Below are 20,605 nucleotides of genomic sequence, written 5' to 3' on the forward strand. Positions count from 1 at the left end.
ATTCACTAAATCTGCATTACTATTAATCTCCTCATCGTTCCTATCACCCATCTCCTCCCACTTACGACTGTATGAATGTAACTTTGTTGCTGGTATCTTTAAGATTTATATTGATTGTTTCCCTATGACTATCATTAAGTGTTGTACCTTATGATTCTTGATGAACGTATCTTTTCTTTTATGTACACTGAGAGCGTATGCACTAAGACAAATTCCTTGTGTGTCCAATCACACTTGGCCAATAAAGAATTCTATTCTATTCTATTCTAAAGTAGCCTGCAATACTGCATTCTAACCACTGTGCCACCACGACACATCACACAGTACATCAAGACATCTGTCATAGGCAGATGTCCCATCCTCTTGTTGAAGCTAGGCAAGGTGTGTGCAATGTTGCAAGAAGCCGCATAGGAGTCTTGAGCACACTGGTTTCACTTTTGGGAAGAAAAGAAGCAGAAGCAGAGATAGAAACACGGATCATAATAACTTTATCATAATAGCTTTAAGTGCCTAATTAGAGGAGCAGGAAGCAATGTGTTAACAGTCCCTTCCTAACTCCAGCTTTCTCTTCTCTTTCTACAGCAATTACAGTGCACTGTTAGGAGTTTGGGTCTATGGGTTTTTCGTTGTAGTCTTGCTGGTTCTGGACCTTTTATATTACTCCTCCATGAACTACGACATTTGCAAAGTTTACATGGCAAGATGGGGAATCCAGGGGAAATGGATGAAACCGGAAACAAGCCGGTGGATTAAACCAACTCAGGACTCAAGGCAAGTAGAGACTCAGACGCATCCTCAGCCTGCCTCTCAACCATCCCAGGCTGTCCACACCTTAAAAGGAGAAGCTTTAACTCCACCACTGATGTCTTTCCCAAGCTCAACTGCCTGGTAAGTTTTTCAAGGCGTCGTCTCTTTTTTTCATAACCCTAATCTTTTATCTGATAGATAGCTCTTATCAGATGCCTTGTCAGAGCAATGGGGTTTTATTTCAATGATTCTGGTGTCTCTCTGGAAGTGAAGCCTCCAGAGATGACTATGCCCGGTTGATGCCTATTTCCTTAGTGTCGGAAAATAAGCTCCGTATTTGGATGGATGGAGCAACCACAGGGCATATCAAGATGGCAAGGCAGACTGGGAAATCAAACAACATTCTAGAAGAAAGCAGTAGATAATAGTTCTCTGCATCTGCCAAGAAAACCAGCAAAGCAGGATTTAACAAAGAGCTGGTAGATTGACTAGAAACAGGAGTGGGATTCAGCCGGTTCGGACTGGTTCAGGCGAACCGGTAGCTCTGACGATTAGCTGGGAGCAAACCGGTTCACTCCGATGATTAGGTGGGCCTGCCCGCCCGCCCCTGCGCTCTATTTACCTTTATCCTCTCAGCTGATTCGCATGGAAGAGTGTATTGCCGTGCCTCATCTGTGTTACTCCCCAGAAGTAACATGGAAGGCTAGTTTTGTTAAAACTTGTGCATGTGGGCACAGCGAAACACACGATCACTGAAATGGTTGTTATTTATTTTATTTATTATTTATTAATTTTATTTCTATACTGCCCTTCTCCCGAAGGACTCAGGGCAGTGTACAGCCTAATTAAAAACACAAAGACAAAATTTAAAAATAATTAAAATTATTAAATAATAGGCCCAATTTAAAAACCTCAAATTTAAAATCCCATTTAAAAAAAAACTGGCAGGATCCCACCACTGCTAGAATAAGTGTAGAAATTTCAAGCCAGCTGGCTTCAAGCATCATGAGAGAATAAATAAAGTTGCATGTCTGCTCTCCAGGGCTCCCACAAGCTCCATCATTGTTCCAAGGACAAAAGGCCAGAGACAGTTTTAGGGTAACCCCCCCCTCCGCAAACTCTCAGCAAAGGCCTGGTGGCTCAGCAGACTGATAGCATTGTGATTAACACCAGCTGTCTGCAGTTACTGTAAGTTTGAATCTCACCAGGCTCAAGGTTGACTCAGCCTTCCATCCTTTCTAAGGTAGGTAAATTGAGGACCCAGATTATGGGGGCAATAAACTGACTTTGTATAAATATACAAAAGTATGAAGGCTATTGCTTAACGCATTGTAAGCCGCCCTGAGTCTCTGGAGAAGGGCGGCATATAAATCAAATTAAGAAAAAAAAAAAAAAAACAAGCACTTTTCCCAAAGGGAAAAGTGTGCAGAGATCCAAGGTCAGGAGACAAGATCACTGAGGGAGTCCATATTTTACTCCAGCATGGCTCTGCCCATAAGGGGTTAATATCCTGCTACCTCTGGGGCAGAGGGGAAATCCAAATTTTTTTACTACCCGTTCTGTGGGCATGGCTTAGTGGGCATGGTGTGGCTTGGTGGGCATAGCAAGGGAAGGATACTGCAAAATCTCCATTCCCACCCCACTCCAGGGGAAGGATACTGCAAAATTCCCATTCCCACCCCACTCTGGGGCCAGCCAGAGGTGGTATTTGCCAGTTCTCCGAACTACTCAAAATTTCCGCTATCGGTTCTCTGAAGTGCTTAAAATGTCCGCTACAGCTTCTCCAGAACCTGTCAGAATCTGCTAGATTTCACCCCTGCTCTGGGGTCTCCATCCAACATGAGCTGTTGCTTTTTAAGAATGGTTTGGCCTGAAGATACATGCAGGTTCAGGGGATTTGCCCTGCAACTCGCACTCCTCAGGCAGAAGCATCTCCAGGTAGCTACTTGAGGGTAGTACCAGCAGCCCTTATTTAAATTCTTCTTCAGGCTCTGGACATGCACCAGTTGGACACCAGGCCACCCCATTCACACCCAAAATCCCATGGGGCACATCCAGTGATTTTGGGAGGAAAATTCTCTGCACTTGGAAATTCATCAAGTAATCAGCATTAATGAAGCTGTGAACATCGAGGCCTTCTACCCTAGGAGGTCTTTGGGATTAAAATGGGTGTGGAAAAAAAAATCAAACTAGTAGGCATATAACTGTGTAATGGGAACTGAGAGCCATAGATTTAACTCAGGAGCTTAAACTGGATGAGCCATAAACTCAGTGGTGGGATTCAGCCGGTTCTGTCCGGTTCAGGCAAACCGGTAGCGCCAACTGTGGTAGACTCCGTCCACCCGCCCAGACATAATGCTGTCCTATTTAGCCACGCTTTGGAGGCTGTGAGCATGTGTGTGCCAGCACCCGCGGCAGGTGCTTGCGCGAGCAAAGAGCATGCGTGGAAGGTGGCGTGTATGTGCGAAACGGACACACACGTGCGCTCACATTTGCAAACCAGTAGGGAAGATAAGTGAATCCCACCTCTGCATAAACTGGCCATGGAAATCTAAGATTAAACCTCTGTTCCTTCAGTGTAAGAGGGGACAGAAGTTCCTTAGAACATTTATGGTCTTCATCTTGACAATGATGAGGATACATTTTAAAAGGATATAGGAAACAGTAGAAATGCAAGAAAATGTGGATCCTTGCTTTGTATCCCTTTTTTAAAAGTGGCAACCCTTGATCATTGCATGGAGAAAAGGTCAATCCATGGGGCTGGGGTTTGGGGTGCCTCCAGGGCTGTCCGGGTTCAGAAAGGTAAGATGGCAGCCACAAAAAGAGCCTTGGTAGTACAGGGGTTTAAGGCACCCTGTTATTAAGCTTATTAAGACCAGCTGCCAGCAATTACTGCAGGGTTCGAATCTCGCCAAGGCTCAAGGTTGACTCAGCCTTCCATCCTTTCTAAGGTAGGTGAAATGAGGACCCAGATTGTGGGGGCAATAAGCTGACTTTGTATAAATATACAAAAGGATGAAGGCTATTGCTGAGCACATTGTAAGCCGCCCTGAGTCTTCGGAGAAGGGCGGCATATAAATCAAATTAAAAAAAAAACAAAAAAAACAATGCCTATCAAAACTGGGTGGAGCTTCCCTCACACCATCATAGCCACCACGTCGATTTTCTGGACACCCCTGGAGGCCTCCATTTTCCTGCTGCAACAAAAAAGGGAGATGGAAGACATTTGGGCTTGAGGGGAGTTGGAGAAGGAGAGAAGAAAAAAGGAACCAAAATTGGGCTTTCCTCAATATTGGAAAAGCAGATTCTCAGATGTAAAAGGAAAAAAAAAATCCAAAAAAAAAAATCATTGTTTTAAAAACATGAAATATTTTGTGGCATATTCTCCTAGCTACGATGCGGGGTTTTTTGCCTCTTTCATCCTTGCCCAAAGAGAACAATGAAACAAATGGAGCAGTTTTGTTTGAAGAGACAAGTCGGTTTAGTTTTGAGTTCTAATCAAGATGACTATGGGCAGCAGCTGTAAAAGTCTTTTGGCAGCCTTACAGATGTCATTTTGCCACTGCTTGCTTTGGTTTTTAACCTAACAATTTGGAATTTTCTTGTGGTCGCCCATCCCTCAAGGATTAGCTTTTGGCAGAGAGCCAAGTCAACTAGATGCTGATAACTAGCTTGGACTTCAGAAACTAATAAGATTACAAAAGAATGGGAACGTTGTCTGATGTTCTATTTTCAAGGCAAGAATTCATATTTTTGGCATTGAGTAGAAAGTCACAAGTATGCAAATATTTTCTTTGCCCCAATTAGAAAAAGCAGAAAGGGTAGTTGTACTGGGCACTAGCAATCTCGATAATAGTTTGTAGCTCTACATTAAGCCTTTGATTGGGGTGCATGATTCATTAAGCCTATTGGAATGACAACCGCACAGAAAAATGTGGAATTCTAGTTACTTGATCTATTGTATATGTATCCATCCCAAAGAAACAGCAAATGTATGCTAAGTGATTCGATCTCCCTTGCAAATGTGTGTATTTGATTTTGTAGGAAAAATGTGTTCAGGGCAATATGAAAAATGCAGTATGAATGTGCAAGAAGTTGAAAATATCCACACACACTCAATGTTGTGGGACAGATCACTCAAGGGCAGTTTGAATCTAACCCTTACAGAATCTGTTTGAATAAGCAGTAAGGCAGTTAAGTATCTACCCAAATAATTTTGCAAAACTGCTACACGGAGCATCCTAAGAGCCAGATACAAATGGAAAGAGCCGTGATGACTATTATTAGAGGAAGCTTCAAACCTTTTGTTCTGACCTAGGCTTCCCCAAAAAGCACGAAGCAGAATCCTGGTCCCGACAAAACCCCTTTTATTAAAGGAATGTGAATTCCTCTTATTCACATTCAGCAAAGGCCTGGCAACCAGTCTTTCAAAGGTGGATTTATGACCACAGACCTTATCTAGCTTGGAAAGATGCCATGTAAATATTTCCCAAACGCAGTGCTGTGCAAGGAAAGACTTGGCACAGAGTCTCTGAGGTTCACGGACAGATCTTCACACTCCTGCACCGACCGACCGAACGCTCCTCTTTTATTTCCTATGGGAGGGGCCATTCATCGTCCACCTGTGGCCTTACTTCCAAGTTGACCCTTGTTCTTTCGCTGTTCCCTTCATCTGGCAACTGGGAACAGGCTCCAGCTGTTCGTCTGCCTCACTGATGTCTGACTCTGAAGGCAACTGATAGCTGGCATACAGCCCTGGCCCCCTCTCTGCCTCTGATACAGAGCCCCCATCAGCCTTCCCCAGACTCCAGGACTGGCCCATGTTCCTCCCCAACCTCCTCACTGTCCGAATCTGCTGCCAGTTCCGCTGGCAGGCCACAATTCCTTTTTCTTTTTTTGAAGCTGTATCATGAATTCTGCAGGGCCATTACTAATCAGAAGCATAATAGCAAAGATGACATGATTGGTTTCCTAAACATTATAATGCTGAAGTGTTTATTCCAGAAAAAAGCTGAGCTTGGCCTCTATAAAAGGTATTGAAGAAAACATTTTACCAATATGCTCTATCCAGTGATCATAAATAATTAATCCACGTGCCGGTGAACGACCTCTATAATTGAAGAAAGCTTTTTGACATGGGTAGCCAACCATCCATTCCCCAGGTTAAAAAGGACCCATAAATTCTAAGTGCCCGTTCCGGTAATACAGAAAAAAAAAGGAGCACCTCCACGCAGACTACACAGTCCTTGTGATGGGAGAAGTGATAAAAACAAAAAAAGTGTGATGGCTTTTAGCTAAACAAGCTCTGCTCCTTTTCATCCTCTGCAAATTCAATGGCCTAGATTTTTGCAGAAGAAAACCTGCAAATATTTTGTGCGTAGTGTCAAGTTATAAATGGCACTTGTTTTGAAGTTTCCCAAGCTTCCTTTTAAATAGAGGACTGACGATATTTAGGTGAGTGTGCTAGGGATGTTTCCCCATGCTAGAGAATTGTATTAAAAATACAGCACAGCTATTTCTGTTTTTCTTGAAACTTCCACCTTCCATTTGCTTCCAGCCTGTATTTGCATATTTCTAAGACGCTGAGCTTGTCGATCAGAAGGTCAGCAGTTCAGCGGTTCGAATCCCTAGCGCCACGTAATGGGGTGAGCTCCCGTTACTTGTCCCAGCTTCTGCCAACCTAGCAGTTCGAAAGCACGTAAAAAATGCAAGTAGAAAAATAGGGACCACCTTTGGTGGGAAGGTAACAGTGTTCCGTGTGCCTTTGGCATTGAGTCATGCAGGCTATATGACCACGGAGACGTCTTCAGAGAGTGCTGGCTCTTCGGCTTTGAAACGGAGATGGGCACCGCCCCCTAGAGATGGAAACAACTAGCATGCACGTGCAGGGGAACCTTTACCTGTACATTATATATGCACACTTATTATATTTCAGTATATGCAGTGGTGGGATTCAAATAATTTAACAACTGGTTCTCTGCCCTAATGACCGGCTGGGTGAACGTGACTATGGTGGGCATGGCCAGGGGTTGTGAAAGGCAGCACTCAGCCTCCTGCAACCTTTTGGGAGCAAAAATGGGCCACGGGGGGGTGTGCCGCCCCTCTCGCACCCCATTTTGGGCATAGTAGGCCTTCCTTCAGCCTCCTGGGAGCAAAAACAGGTCACGGGGTTCCGCGTGCCCCATTTTGGGCCTAGTAGGGCTCCCTGCAGCCTTCTGGGAGCAAAATTGGGTTGTGTGGGGGCCGCGCCGCACCCCCGGTGCCCCATTTTGGGCCTAGTAGGCTTCCCTGCAGTCTCCTGGGAGCAAAAACGGGTCGCGGGGGTTTGACGCCACACACCACCATGCCCCATTTTGGGCCTAATAGGGCTGCCTGCGGCCTCCTGGGAACAAAAATGGGTCGCGGGGGGCCAGCGCCACCCCCCCCTCCGCACACTATTTTGGGCCTAGTAGACCTCTCTGCACTTACCTGGGAGCAAAATGGGACGCGAGGGACTTCTGGAAGGGGAGGGGAGGGGAGGGGAAGTGCCAGCCAGCAATTTAACAATCGGTTCAGCTGAAGTGGTGCGAACTGGTTGAATCCCACCACTGAGTACATGCCTTACATATATACTGGTAGGTACATCTATCTGTGTTCCTTGTTCATTGAAAATATCCTCACAGTTTATATAACTGCACTTTGGACTGCTTTTTTTTTTTTTTTTTGCTCTGTGTGATATACTAAGGTCTATAATGGAGCAACAATATTTTCCTTTCTTTCTTTCTTAATTACTGTTCATTCTTTAACCTTCTCTATCATCTTTATCTCATTATTTATCATTGTTATGCGGAGGTCTTGGCTGATTTTTCCAGCCTTCTTTTAAAATTACTTTTTCATAGCTACTCTCCCCAAGGTCCTTTCCTACTGAATGGGCCCAGCCAAGTGGCAAATGTTTCTGTTAGCTGGGTTGCACCCTCTTTGTCAAAGGAGATGAATGGATCCACAAAATGTTTACTTCCATCCTTGTAATCGGGCTTGTTTATTTCTGCAAGCTTTCCGTGTAAAGTAGGAAATGTGTAAACAGCTCATTAACGCCTAATGACTATGATTCTCATTGTGTTGTAAGGTTGATTTGCAAAAAGTTGAGATGGTAGGTTTCTGCCCAGGGGAGCTTGCCAGATCCAAAAGCAGTTTGCAGGTGGGGAAAGGATGACAGTGATAAGGAGGCAGAGTGTGGAAGAAGAGGAAAAAACAAATTGTGAAGGGAAGGAGACTGGTCATGGGGATAAAGGCAGAAGAAGCTGGTAGGCATAGATGGGGAAACTGTCTGAGAATTCATGACTGGCAGAGACATGGTAACAAGGTCAGCCAATAATAATAATAAATAAATAAATAAATAAATAAATAAATAAATAAATAATAATAATAACAACAACAACAACAACAACAACAACTTTATTGTCATTGTACATGTATACACAGTATACCCATACAACGAAATTCACTTAACACCCAAAGACCAGGTCCAACACACATAACAATCCCCAAACACCCCCACCCACCCACCACAATTCCCCACCCCTAAACCACGCAAACATCCACACAACAGACCAATGAATAGGGCTTAGTAACAAGGTCAGCCAATAGGAGCTGAGACAGGAAGGAGCCTGGGCGTGGCCCTGTAGCTCTGGGTGCTGTGCTGAGAATTGAAACTGAAACTAGACTGCTGAACTGAAACTGTTCTCTTCTCTGCTTGTGTTTTGCTTGTAACTACTACCAGGTTGGAGAATCTGCCATTGGTATTGTATATTTATTTCATGTGTTATTATATATATAAAGAGAAGTTAATGAATCCTCCTGAATCAGTTACCTGTGTGTGCTTTCTGGGTATGATTTCTGCAACAAACTCTGATAGAAACCAGATGAGGTAATCCCAAAGATGTTTTTTTAGGAGGCAACTGGACTTTCTTTTTTTGTTTGTTTGTTTGTTTGAAGACATTTCATTTCTCATCCAAGAAGCTTCTTCTGCTCTGACAGGACAGTTGCCTCCTGAAAAATCACTTTTGGGACAACCATGACCTGGATGACTGAGAATCTCTACAGACTCTTAGATGAGATAATGAAACATCGGTCAGTTGACAATCCTCTTCCTCTTTTTCCTATTTCCCTGGTTTTTTTTCCTTCTCCTTTTTCTAACATCTTCATAAATTCTGGGTAGTTCATTAATGCCTCTTCATGAATGTGTGCGTGTCAGTGGTGGGTTCCTCCCGGTTCGGCCCGGTTCTCCCAAGCCGGTAGCGGTGACGATATGACGTCACCGAATCGGTTCTGCCCCCCTGCCCCCCCTCTGTGCCCCCATGGTTCACTCCATGGGAAGACCTTATAAGTCCGTAATTTGTGCTAAAGGTTACCCAACTTTAGAAGAGCCTTGATAGTACAGGGGTTTAGTGCACCCTGTTATTAACACAGCTGCCTGCAATTTCTGCTGGTTCGAATCTCTCCAAGGCTCAAGGTTGACTCAGCCTTCCATCCTTTCTAAGGTAGGTGAAATGAGGACCCAGTTTGTGGGGGCAATAAGCTGACTTTGTATAAAATATACAAAAGAATGAAGGCTATTGCTTAACGCATTGTAAGCCGCCCTGAGTCTCCGGAGAAGGGCAGCATAAAAATCAAATTAAAAAAAAAAAAAAAACTAAGTATTAACTAACATGGTGATAATTTTTGTATATCTCGTTTTTTCTATGGTGATAATTTTTGTATATCTCGTTTTTTTCTACATGTTTCACTTTTCTTCTTTATACTGTAACTGCTATTCTGATAGCAAATCCTTCATAAAAGTTATTGCATTACATTCTTGATTATATTATCTTTCCATTGATAAATAATTTTATGGTACTACTTCCAAAAAAAAAAAAGTGGTGTTATTATCTAGTTTTAGAAAATACACTTTTTTCCAAAAAGTTTCCACAATTGTGGCCATTACTGTAGAATTATATTATTTAAGCCTATTCTAATGAAATCTGTGAGGGTAAATCCAGTCAGTTTTCAAATGGCTTTTAATTAATGTATAAAACATTAGCATGGTATTTTACTATTAAATGGCTTTAAACATGCAAAGAAACCATTTATCAAATTTCTATAATGTGATTGGAGATCTGGAGGGGAGTTGGTCCTTCACCCCACTTTCATTTTATGCATTTCTGTAAATGGAATGAATGAGCCAGAATAGAATGGAGACAAGTGAGGTTTGCTCTCGCTATTGAAGAAGTTGATTATAAAGCCTTTTCAATAGCTGATTCTGTGAAGTAAGGAAAGAAGAGGAAATTATTATTTTTTTCTTGTTGTTGTTGTTGAAACAAAGTTTTCTTTTAGCACCCTTGCAGGGGTGGATTCTAATTTTTTTTACTACCGGTTCTGTGGGCGTGGCTTATTTTGTGGGTGTGGCTTGGAGGTCATGTGACTAGGTGGGCGTGGCTAGCTGGTCAGAGTCATTTCTGGAAGGTCCTCGCACTTACGACCCGACTCATTTGTTTGCTTTTAACACTGATCAGCTGTAGGATGGCCCTTTGAAGCCCCACGGCAAGAGTTTAGACAGTTTTTTTTCCCTCTAGCCATCAGCTGGGACTCAGGAGGCAGCAATAGATTGGGGGTGGGACCAAATAAAAGGTAAGAATAACGTGGAGGCGAGGGTGGGGGGGGGAAGAACTGGTTCGGTGACATCATATCGTCACCGCTACCGGCTCGGCCAAACCGGGAGGAACCCACCACTGCACCCTTGGCACAGAACAGAGCTGTGCCTGCTTCAAAAATGATTTGGAAGAAGCATTCGGAAGTCCCCTGAAGGCCATGTCTACCCTTCAAGCTTCTTTCTTCTAAGTAGAAGAAAACCAGCGGTGCTTGAGGAGTTGTTTTAAAGAGCGTTTAAAGCAGCAGGATCTCTTTTCAGACTTGGTAGACGGTTGAAAAAAGTGGGGTTGCTTTAATTAGGAACAGAGGGACACTATGTCCTGCAGGTAGATAGTCTAGGGGGCTTCTAATCATGCGCCACTCAGAACCAACTGCAACCAAATACAAAATGTTCTGTAAGCCCAGAAAATGCATATTTCAATCAAGATATTGCCAATTGTTTTTTTGAGTAAACAAATTATACTCTCAATTTCAAAGGCTAGTAGAATGTACTTTCATTGGCAGCCCTCTCATGACATAACTGTCAGGTTTCGATGTCATCTCAAATAAAATAAATTGCATTTCCAAACAGTAGTCTTTGAAGAAATCTTTCATTTTATTAAGCACGACAATCTGGCCCCGATCGTGGCGTAGCCAACTCTGACTTCCTGACCCCAAACCTTCCCTTTCCATTCCCCAATTCTCTGCGTCTCATTGGCCTTCTTCCGAATCACTCTCCCCATATCTACTACTTAAGCTCCCAGGAATGTCCCCCCTCCCATCTCATCTCCTAGGGGATATTATCTTCAAGGAAAATAAGTAGGTGAAATGTCAAGTGTCCTCTTGCCAGCTGCCCCCTTCTTCTTCTCCTTATGTCAGCACTAGAGTAAATGCAGGTTGAAGTGCTGACATCAACATTGTTTCTGATTCTCGTTTGCTCGAGTTTCCCCCCCCCCCCTCATAAAATGTCCTAAATTAATCTATGCAAATTTTAGAAACGGACTGCTGCTTGCCAGACAAGGATTCAGTGGTCAACATAGCAATGGTCTTTTTCCAGAGCCAGATGAAACTGTAAAAGGACTCTAAACCAGCATGAGCACCCTAAAGTCTTCAAAACATGCCTAAACAAAGTCCAAATTTTAATGAGCTTTGCAGGCCCTTAGTAGGCCTGCAAAATGTGTGCATTTGCTCAATATTTTCTTCCAAAAGGTATCCCAAATTGCTTTTGAAACTGCTCTGAATGTTTGTTTGTTTTCTTTTTAGTTTCAGCTTGGATACTCCTCAACCTGGGACACATTGGTTAATTTGTATGATAATAACTTCATAGAAACATACAGTAATAGAGCGGGAAGGGACCTTGGAGGTCTTCTAGTCCAATCCCCAGACCCTATACCAGTGATGGCTAACCTTTTTGCCATCGCATGCCAAAAGCGGGGGGTGTGCGGGGAGGTTGCACACGCGCGTGCCCACACCCATCATTCAATGCCCCACCCCCCCACGCATGTCCATGTGACCCCCCTGCGCTCCCCCCACGCGACGGCAAAAAGGTAGGTCCGGTAGACCTGTTTTTCGCTCTCCCCAGGCTCCAGAGGGTTTCTTGGAACCTGGGGAGGGTGAAAACAGCCTCCCCCCCCGGAGGCCCTCCAAAGTGGCCCGTTTCCCGACTTCCGGTGGGTTCAGAAGGCCCAAAAATCAGCTGGCCAGTGTGCGCATGCACGCTGGAGCTGAGCTAGGGCAACGCTTGCGTGCCCACAGATATGGCTCCGCGTGCCACCTGTGGCACGCGTGCCATAGGTTTGCCATCACGGCCCTATACCATTTCAGACAAATGGTTGTCCAGTCTGTTATTGAAAGCCTCCAGTGATGGATCACCCGCAACTTCTGAAGGCAAGCTATTCCACTGGTCGATTGCTCTCACCGTTAGGAATTTTCTCCTTAGTTCTAGATTGCTTCCCTCCTTGGTTAGTTTCCATTCATTGTTTCTTGTCGTGCCTTTTGGTGCTTTGGAAAATTGGTTGACTCCCTCTTCTTTGTGGTAACCCCTTAGATATTGGAACACTGTTATCATGTCTCCCCTAGTCCTTTTTTTCATTAGACTAGACATACCCAATACCAAGGGTGGGTTCTAAAACTTTTTACTACCGGTTCTGTGGGCGTGGCTTATTTTGTGGGCATGGCTTGATGGTCAAGTGACAATTCTTTAGGATTTAGCAGAGGTACTGGTCTACCAGGCTTTTAACTGTTTGCAGAACTGTACCGATCTACCCATTTATTTTTGCAGGCACTGATCTACTCATGTATTTTTGCAGGCATTGGTCTACCTATTTATTTTTGCAGGCACTGATCTACTCATGTATTTTTGCAGGCATTGGTCTACCTATTTATTTTTGCAGGCACTGATCTACTCATGTATTTTTGCAGGCACTGGTCTACCCATTTATTTTTGCAGGCACCAGTCTACTCATTTGTTTTCTTTTAACACTGATCAGCTGTAGGGCAGCCCTTTGAAGCCCCGCGGCAAGAGTTTAAACAGGTTTTTTCCCTCTAGCCATCAGCTAGGACTCAGGAGGCAGCAATAGATTGGGGGTGGGGCCAAATAAAAGGTAAGAATAATGCAGGGGGGATGGGGGGCGGGGGGGCAGAACTGGTTCGGTGACGTCATATCATCACCGCTACTGGCTCGGCGGAACCGGGAGGAACCCACCACTGCCCAATACCTGTAACCATTCTTTGTATGTTTTAGCCTCCAGCCCCCTGATCAATCTTGTTGCTCTTCTCTGCACTCTTTCCAGTTAACCAGGATTGGATGCTGTATTCATGAACACTTTTGCTGGTCCTCAAAGTGCTTGGGAGAATCGTGTGTTATTCCCCACCCACCCACCCACTTAGCTGGAGAGTCTAAATTCATCCCCGCACAATGGCAAAATCTATGTGCTATAAATGCCCAGACTTCATTTTCAAAAATAAGCTACTGTCTTATATTTATGTTTTTATCCATAGGAACTGAGACTTGGAAGAAAGCAGCCCCCCTCAGAATGTTTCATTGGATATTCAGAATGGGCCACATTTAGAGAGAACAAAAGTCAAGCTACCTTGGGAGTTCAGGCCATAGGGAAATACTAAGAATTCAATTCTTTTTTTCCCCCAATCCTGAGCCACAATAATAGGTGGTATGGTAATCCATGCTAACTGCTATCTACCATCCAATTTACAGAAAAATTGGTCAGGAAATTACTTTTTAATTTAAAAAAAAAGAGCATTCATAACTCTCATAGGAAACATTCTTAATGAAAACATTCCCAGTTCCCTTGACCATTTGTCTGTGGATTAGATGAAAATAATAGACAGCAAGCATGGATTTTCATCTATCTACTAAATACATTCAAAGAATGGGAAGGGGGGGATTATGGGTTTGAAGAATATTTATTCTGCAATCTTTTTTTCAAGTTTAGACAGAAATATCTTACAACACAGTTGAAGTGGCCATTTTGCCCATCCTTACTAAGGCCTTGGCTATATGTAATGCCAGTGGCTATACTTGCCCTATAATTACTGTTTCTCCAAAAATAAGACATCCCCTGCTAATAAGCCCAATCGGGCTTTTGAGCGCATGTGCTAAAATAAGCCTGCCCCCGAAAATAAATCCTCCCCAAAAATATTTAAATGCAGAGCTGGAAATCAGGTAAGACGGCAAGAGGAGTCCCATCTTGCTCCACGTGCCCCAAAATAATAAGACCTCCCCAAAAATAAGGCCAAGCACTTATTTCGGGGTTCAAAAAAATATAAGACAAGGTCTTGTTTTCGCGGAAACACGGTATTTTTTAAGTAGTCATTGTCTGTCATTTATGAATAATTCCCCTTTCCACATAGATGTGAGTAAATAAGCAGAAATTACATGATAGCTCCAAACACTTGGTACCTCTGATTGATTGGTTGATTGATTGATTGATTGATTGATTGATTGATAGATAGATACAAAATATATATAGGCCACTTGCTGTCCAGAGGATGCCAGGTAGTCCTCAATTTGCAACATTTTGCTTAGTTACTATTTGAAGTTGCAACGACACTGAAAAAAGTGACTTATGACTGCTTTTCACACTTATGACCATTGCAGTATCCCCATGGTCAAGTGATTTTTTTTTTAATTTGATTTATATGCCGCCCTTCTCCGGAGACTCAGGGCGGCTTACAATGCGCTAAGCAATAGCCTTCATACTTTTGTATATTTATACAAAATCAGCTTATTGCCCCCACAATCTGGGTCCTCATTTTACTTACCTTTGAAAGGATGGAAGGCTGAGTCAACCTTGAGCCTGGTGAGATTCGAACTTACAGTAATTGCAGACAGCTGGTGTTAATCACAATGCTATCAGTCTGCTGAGCCACCAGACCCTAAATTTACATTTAGATGCTTGACAACTGACACACATTTATGACGGTGGCAGTGTCCCGGGGTCATATGATCTCCTTTTGCGACCTTGTGACAAGCAAAATCAATGGGGAAGTTCACTTAACAACTATGTTACTAATTTAACAACTGTGGTGGTTACCTTAACAGATATGGGAAGAAAAGTCATGAAATGAGACAAAATTCACTTAGCAGCAGAAATGTTGGGGGTCAATTGTGGTCATAAATTGAGGACTTCCTATACAATATCCACATTTTACTTCCTATTACAGACTAAATACTTCCAAGCTTAAATTTATTTTTGCTGATATGAAATTACCTTTTGAGATTCTGTTGGCCTGGACTTGTTAACATTTATTGCAATGAAGATGAAAAGTGTATCTAAATGTAATTGAATTTTTTTTAAAGTTTTTTATTTTTGTATTTTTTAACAAACATGCATGAATAGTGTGGCACTTAGGTGTCATACATTCTAATACAAATAAAACTAATAGAATTAATCATAGTTATTACATTCAATCAACTTACATATTTCAAATAATGAAATATGTAACACATATTTGTGTTATGTAACACAAATAACACATTTATATTAAGTTACAATCTGTCATTATTCAATTAATCCATGCTTTCTCTTTTTATTGCTTTTATTTTATTATATAAAAGTGTATACACCAATATTCCCCCTTCTCTTATTTCTATCTCTTATTCTAACTTTTAATCATGTCACCCTTTACTAAAAGACATTTTCTTTCTATCCTACCTAACTTCTAATCATGTCACCTACCTAAAGAAAGAAAAGAAGGAGAGTGAAAAGGAGAATTAAGCCAGAACAACAACAACAAAAAAGAAATCATCTATCCATCGTCTCTTGCCCACTTCAGTACTTTAATTGCTATGCTTTTTTTGGCTTGCCTCCCATATTCCTCTCTTGGATCTTTAACTCTGTCTCTCCTTCTTGGCTCCTTCAGTCAAAGTCAATGGGGAGATTCACTTAAGAACTGTGTTACTAATTTAACCACTGTGGTGGTTATCTTAACAAACATGGGAAGAAAAATTGTGAAATGGGACAAAATTCACTTAGCAGCAGAAATGTTGGGGTCAATTGTGGTCGTAAGTTGAGGACTTCCCATACAATATCCACATTTTACTTCCTATTATAGACTAAATACTTCCAAGCCTAAGTTTATTTTTGCAGATATGAAATTACCTTTGAGATTGGCCTGGGCCTGTTAACATTTATTGCAATGAAGATGAAAAGCGTATCTAAATGTAATTTAATTTCTGTGAATGTAGGTTTTAGATTCCTAGTGGAAACTCAGTTGAAGCAGGAAGTCCTTTGCAATTCATGTTTGCAAATAGTTTTAATCTTTCATTTCATCTGCAAGGACATTACAGGCTGCTCTTGTCCAAGGAGCTCCAAAAACAAAGGTGTCTGGAATTGCTAGGATTTTTTTGGTTGGAGCAAGCCATTGTATTTATTTGCAGGAAAAATATCTATAATCAAAATATTATTCTAGCTGGGGACTCTGGCATGTATCATGTGTTCCTGGTTGCTTGGTACTAAAGTTTTACAGAGGAAGAAGGAAGAATAATTAAGCTCAACAACCATAATTTTGACTTTGAAGCTGTAGCATAATTCCAGCAGCAAGTAGAGCTACAGACTAATTATAGCATTTCTTTCTCTCCAGTTTGGAAACCATTTGAGAGCCATGTGATATGAAACAAGATTCTGTTAGGTACCTTTCCACAACTTAAAATCAAATATCAATACATTTAGCTTCTAGTCTTAGAATAAAGCATCCATGTCAGAGGTGGGATTCAGCCAGTTCTGTTTGGGAACTGGTTTGGGCGAACCGGTAGTGGCGACTGTGGGAGACTCCGCCCACCCACCCAGATGTAATGCGCAAACAAACAGCTGCACGGAAGGCCATGCGCATGCGCAGAGGAGGCGTGCGAGACAGAAGCGAGCCCATGGCCACTCACATTTGCAAACCGGTAGGGAAGGTAAGTGAATCCCACCTCTGATCCATGTCCTGCTCTATGGTGATTTCTCCTAAGCCTCTGCTAAACCTTAAAATCACCCAGTCCCACCAATGGCAGAATAGAATAGAATAGAATAGAATAGAATAGAATAGAATAGAATAGAATAGAATAGAATAGAATAGAATAGAATAGAATAGAATAGAATAGAATTTTTATTGGCCAAGTGTGATTGGACACACAAGGAATTTGTCTTGGTGCATAAGCTCTCAGTGTACATAAAAGAAAAGATACATTCGTCAGGAATCATAAGTTACAACAGTTAATGATAGTCATAGGTTACAAATAAGCAATTAGGAAACAATATCAATATAAATTGTAAGGATACCAACAACAAGGTTACAGTCATACAGTCATAAGTGGGAGGAGATGGGTGATGGGAATGATGAAAAGATGAGAAGATTAAGAGTAGATCAGACTTAGTAAATAGTTTGACAATGTTGAGGGAATTATTTGTTTAGCAGAGTTTGGGAAAAAACTGTTCTTGTGTCTAGTTGTTCTGGTGTGCAGTGCTCTATAGCATCGTTTTGAGGGTAGGATAGGAACAATTTATGTCCAGGATGCGAGGGGTCTGTAAATATTTTCACAGCCCTCTTTTTGACTCGTGCAGTATACAGGTTCTCAATGGAAGGCAGGTTGGTAGCAATTGTTGGAAGCATAAAGTGAGCAACTTTCTGAAAGTTAAGTTCAATTTTTGTACAATTGTAGATAATAAACCATCAGAGCCAAGAACTAGAATTGTCACAGACAAAACTGAGGACAGCTTTCTCTTGAGAAAGTCGTAATGTTCTCTGACAACATCTGCTTCTCCAGGAGCTTTCAGATCTGAGAGTAACATGCAAATGGCCCTGCAAATGAAGGGCAAAGCTGATAGATGCCAAGTCTCTACGGCAATCACTTTTATCCAAGCTGCATGTAAAGCAACCCATCCTTACCTTTTTTTTTTTTCCTGTGAATTTGGGGATCATCTTAGAAGCTCTCGAAAATTAAGGAATCGGCACGAAGTACTAGAGGCTACAGATGTCATAACTGCAAGGCTTGGATCTCTGAAGATTAGTCTGAAGATGAGCTGGTACTTGGAGACACTGTTTTCCTGGTTAATTTAACCAGCTGAGAAGGGGAGAAAAGGAATAAAAATAGAGATTGAGGTGCAAAGCTAAGTGGGCTGGGAAGGCATTACATAAAGGGTTAAATCAACCAGGCAGACAGCTTCTCCAACCAGCAGCTAATCTTCAAACTAATCTTCAGAGATCCAAACGTTGCACGCTCCATTTCAGTCTTGTTTCTTTTATTTGTTTTGGGGAGGTTGTTAAAAGGAGGGTATTGATTTATTATTTGTTTGTTAAAGTGATATGGTCATCTTTACTAGGCACATGAGGTGTTTCTGTGGTAAAAGTAGCATGTGTGTAAAAGAGAATGACCGGTAAGTGCAGGCGGATGAATCAATTCAATTTATAAATGGAATATTTACCTGTAATTTAATTGACTTTAATTTAATTTGAGGTGGGGGTGGGACATGTCCTGTCTCCTTCCTTTTTGGGAGGGTGGCTTCTAGCAGGTACATAAATGCCATGGGTGCATATAGTCCCTCTCTGAGGGAGATGGACAGTTTAAAAATATGAAATATAAACAAAATACCATATTTTTCAGAGTATAAGACACACGTCCCCCCACCAAAAGAGGGTGAAAATTTGGATGCGTCTTATACACCGAATGTAGCCCCGCTTACCCCCTGGCCCCCACCCTTCGGCCTGCGTGCATCCTCTCAAACGGAGCTTTTGGAGGCTGCAAAAGCAGCCTCTTAAACTGAGAGCCTTTTTCAGAGGGTGAAAAAAGCAAGGCGCAAAGGCCAAAATGGCAACCTAGAACAGCTGCTGCCTTGTCGGACTCTGTACTCACTGGAATGCTCTGCGATGATCTGCTGCATTTTTGAAGCTGCGTATCTGCTCCAACGAGGCACCGGTGCACTCACAACCAGCGAACTTGTCGCTAAAGTTCACCTCTGGGAACTGCTGACTGGGGGTATTCCGGGAGCCGATCCACCTGCCAATAAGCTGCTCCTGCTGAATCAGGCTAATGTGCTGAAGCTGACCAGGCGGTTTGCTAAGGACGCTAGCCAGATGGTTGGTAGAGGCAGAATTTTTTTTTATTTTTCCCCCCAAACTAAGGTGTATCTTATCCTCCGAAAAATACAGTAAATATAGTGATATTGTAAAATCCACTTATTGACTGAAAAGAACCTAGAGTTGGCAGAACTAGGGTAACAGGAAACTCTATATGGGACTTTTGCTTGAGACCTTTCCCCCCAATTTTCTGTTGGAAAGAGGATTCCCATGAGGAGACGCTCACAGGCAGCAAGCGTTTGATACATGTGGGCTATCATTAAGAGAATTACCATATTTTCCAGAGTATAAGACACACCTTTCCTCCCCAAAAAAAGAGTGTGAAAATCTGGGTGCGTCTTATACTCCGAATGTAGCCCTGCCCAGCCTCGCAAATGGAGATTTCAGAGGCTGAAAGAAGCCTCTGAAAGAAGCTTCAGAAAAAAAGCCTCAGAAACTAAGCTTCAGAAAAAAAGCCTCAGAAACTAAGCTTCAGAAATAAGCGTCTGAAAGGTTTTTATCTAAAATAATATGGCAAGCAACAAAAGAAGAATCAGTAAAGGTTCTAACCAAACTATGCTAACAAATCTGGAGAATGACACAATAACCAACAGATCAGAAGAGGTTAATCTATATACCAATACCAAAGAAAGGAGATTGAATAGAATAGAAGCCTCTGAAAGAAGCTTCAGAAAAAAAGCCTCCAAACAGAGCTTCAGAAAAAAAGCCTTTTTCTGAAGCTCTGTTTCAGAGGCTTTCAGAGGCAGAAAAAGAAAAGCAAGGCATAGAGCTCACAACCAATGAACCTGTTGCTAAAATTCACCTCTGGGAACAGCTGGTTGGGGGTATTTCGGGAGGCCGATCCACCTGCTAATCAGCTTTTTTCTTATTTTCCTCCCCAAAAACTGGTGCGTCTTATACTCCGGTGCGTCTTATACTCCGAAAAATACAGTATTGGGTGCCTTTTCTCTTTGCTAAGAGGTGTTTCAAGCCATATTCTCCTCAGATGGCTTAAAACCCTCTGCCCGTGTGAGGGAGATCTCACCAATTGCTTAACTTGTCCGTTCCCACACGGGGGAAAAAGTGTTGACAAGGTAGGCTGGTAACAAGGTCTCCTATTTTAGGAATTTTTTTTTTTATGCCTCTTTCATCTCAGCTCTAGAGGAATAGATTCTGTAAGGGAAACAATCTGGTTAAAAACCACCACTAAAAAAAGAGAGAGAGAGGTTTCTGCAGTAGCCATCTGCTTGTACACATTCTCCTGGCCAGTCAAGACACGTGAAAGGTTTTATTTTTGCTTTCTTTGTAGATTGCAAGATGAAAATCGGCTTTTGTGGAGAAGCCTCATTAATCCTGATAAAATCACTGGGGTAGAAGATGAACTTTAAGAGATTCTCAGATGCCAACTTGCAGCTATTAAATTGCAGATCAACAAAATACACCTTTAGGATGGGCCTCCAGAGTGTGTTTTCCTCAGCTGACAATTTTTTATCAGAATAGGAACATTCTTTCGTAATAGTTCGGGCTCCTGTATGGAGACACTTTTGAAGTGTGTCAAGAATAAAACAGGAGATTTAGGAAACAAAGCCAGGGTCTTCCATAAAAAACTCAGATGTCTATATGTTATTGCTCAAAGTTTGAGGAACAAACTTTCCTC

The 20,605-nt window shown here is 42.2% G+C and overlaps 1 protein-coding gene across 2 annotated transcripts in view; it reads left to right on the top strand.

Annotated features, from left to right (window-relative positions):
* The window catches only part of SHISAL1 (shisa like 1), a 64,639-nt gene that overhangs the window by 24,680 nt on the left and 19,354 nt on the right, over positions 1–20,605 (top strand). Inside the window, exons 3-4 of one of the 2 annotated variants that reach the window (XM_070947461.1) lie at positions 583–888; positions 20,258–20,395. In XM_070947461.1, coding sequence (XP_070803562.1) covers positions 583–888; position 20,258 — 307 coding nt within the window. In that variant the 3' untranslated portion in view covers positions 20,259–20,395. Of the gene's footprint in view, positions 1–582; positions 889–20,257; positions 20,396–20,605 lie in introns of those variants that run through there. The other variant, XM_070947460.1, reaches the window with a different exon arrangement.

The sequence above is a fragment of the Pituophis catenifer genome, unplaced genomic scaffold (assembly GCF_029215685.1).
Source record: "Pituophis catenifer annectens isolate HBS135680 unplaced genomic scaffold, rPitCat1.0.hap2 SCAF_7, whole genome shotgun sequence".
NCBI lineage: Eukaryota > Metazoa > Chordata > Lepidosauria > Squamata > Colubridae > Pituophis > Pituophis catenifer.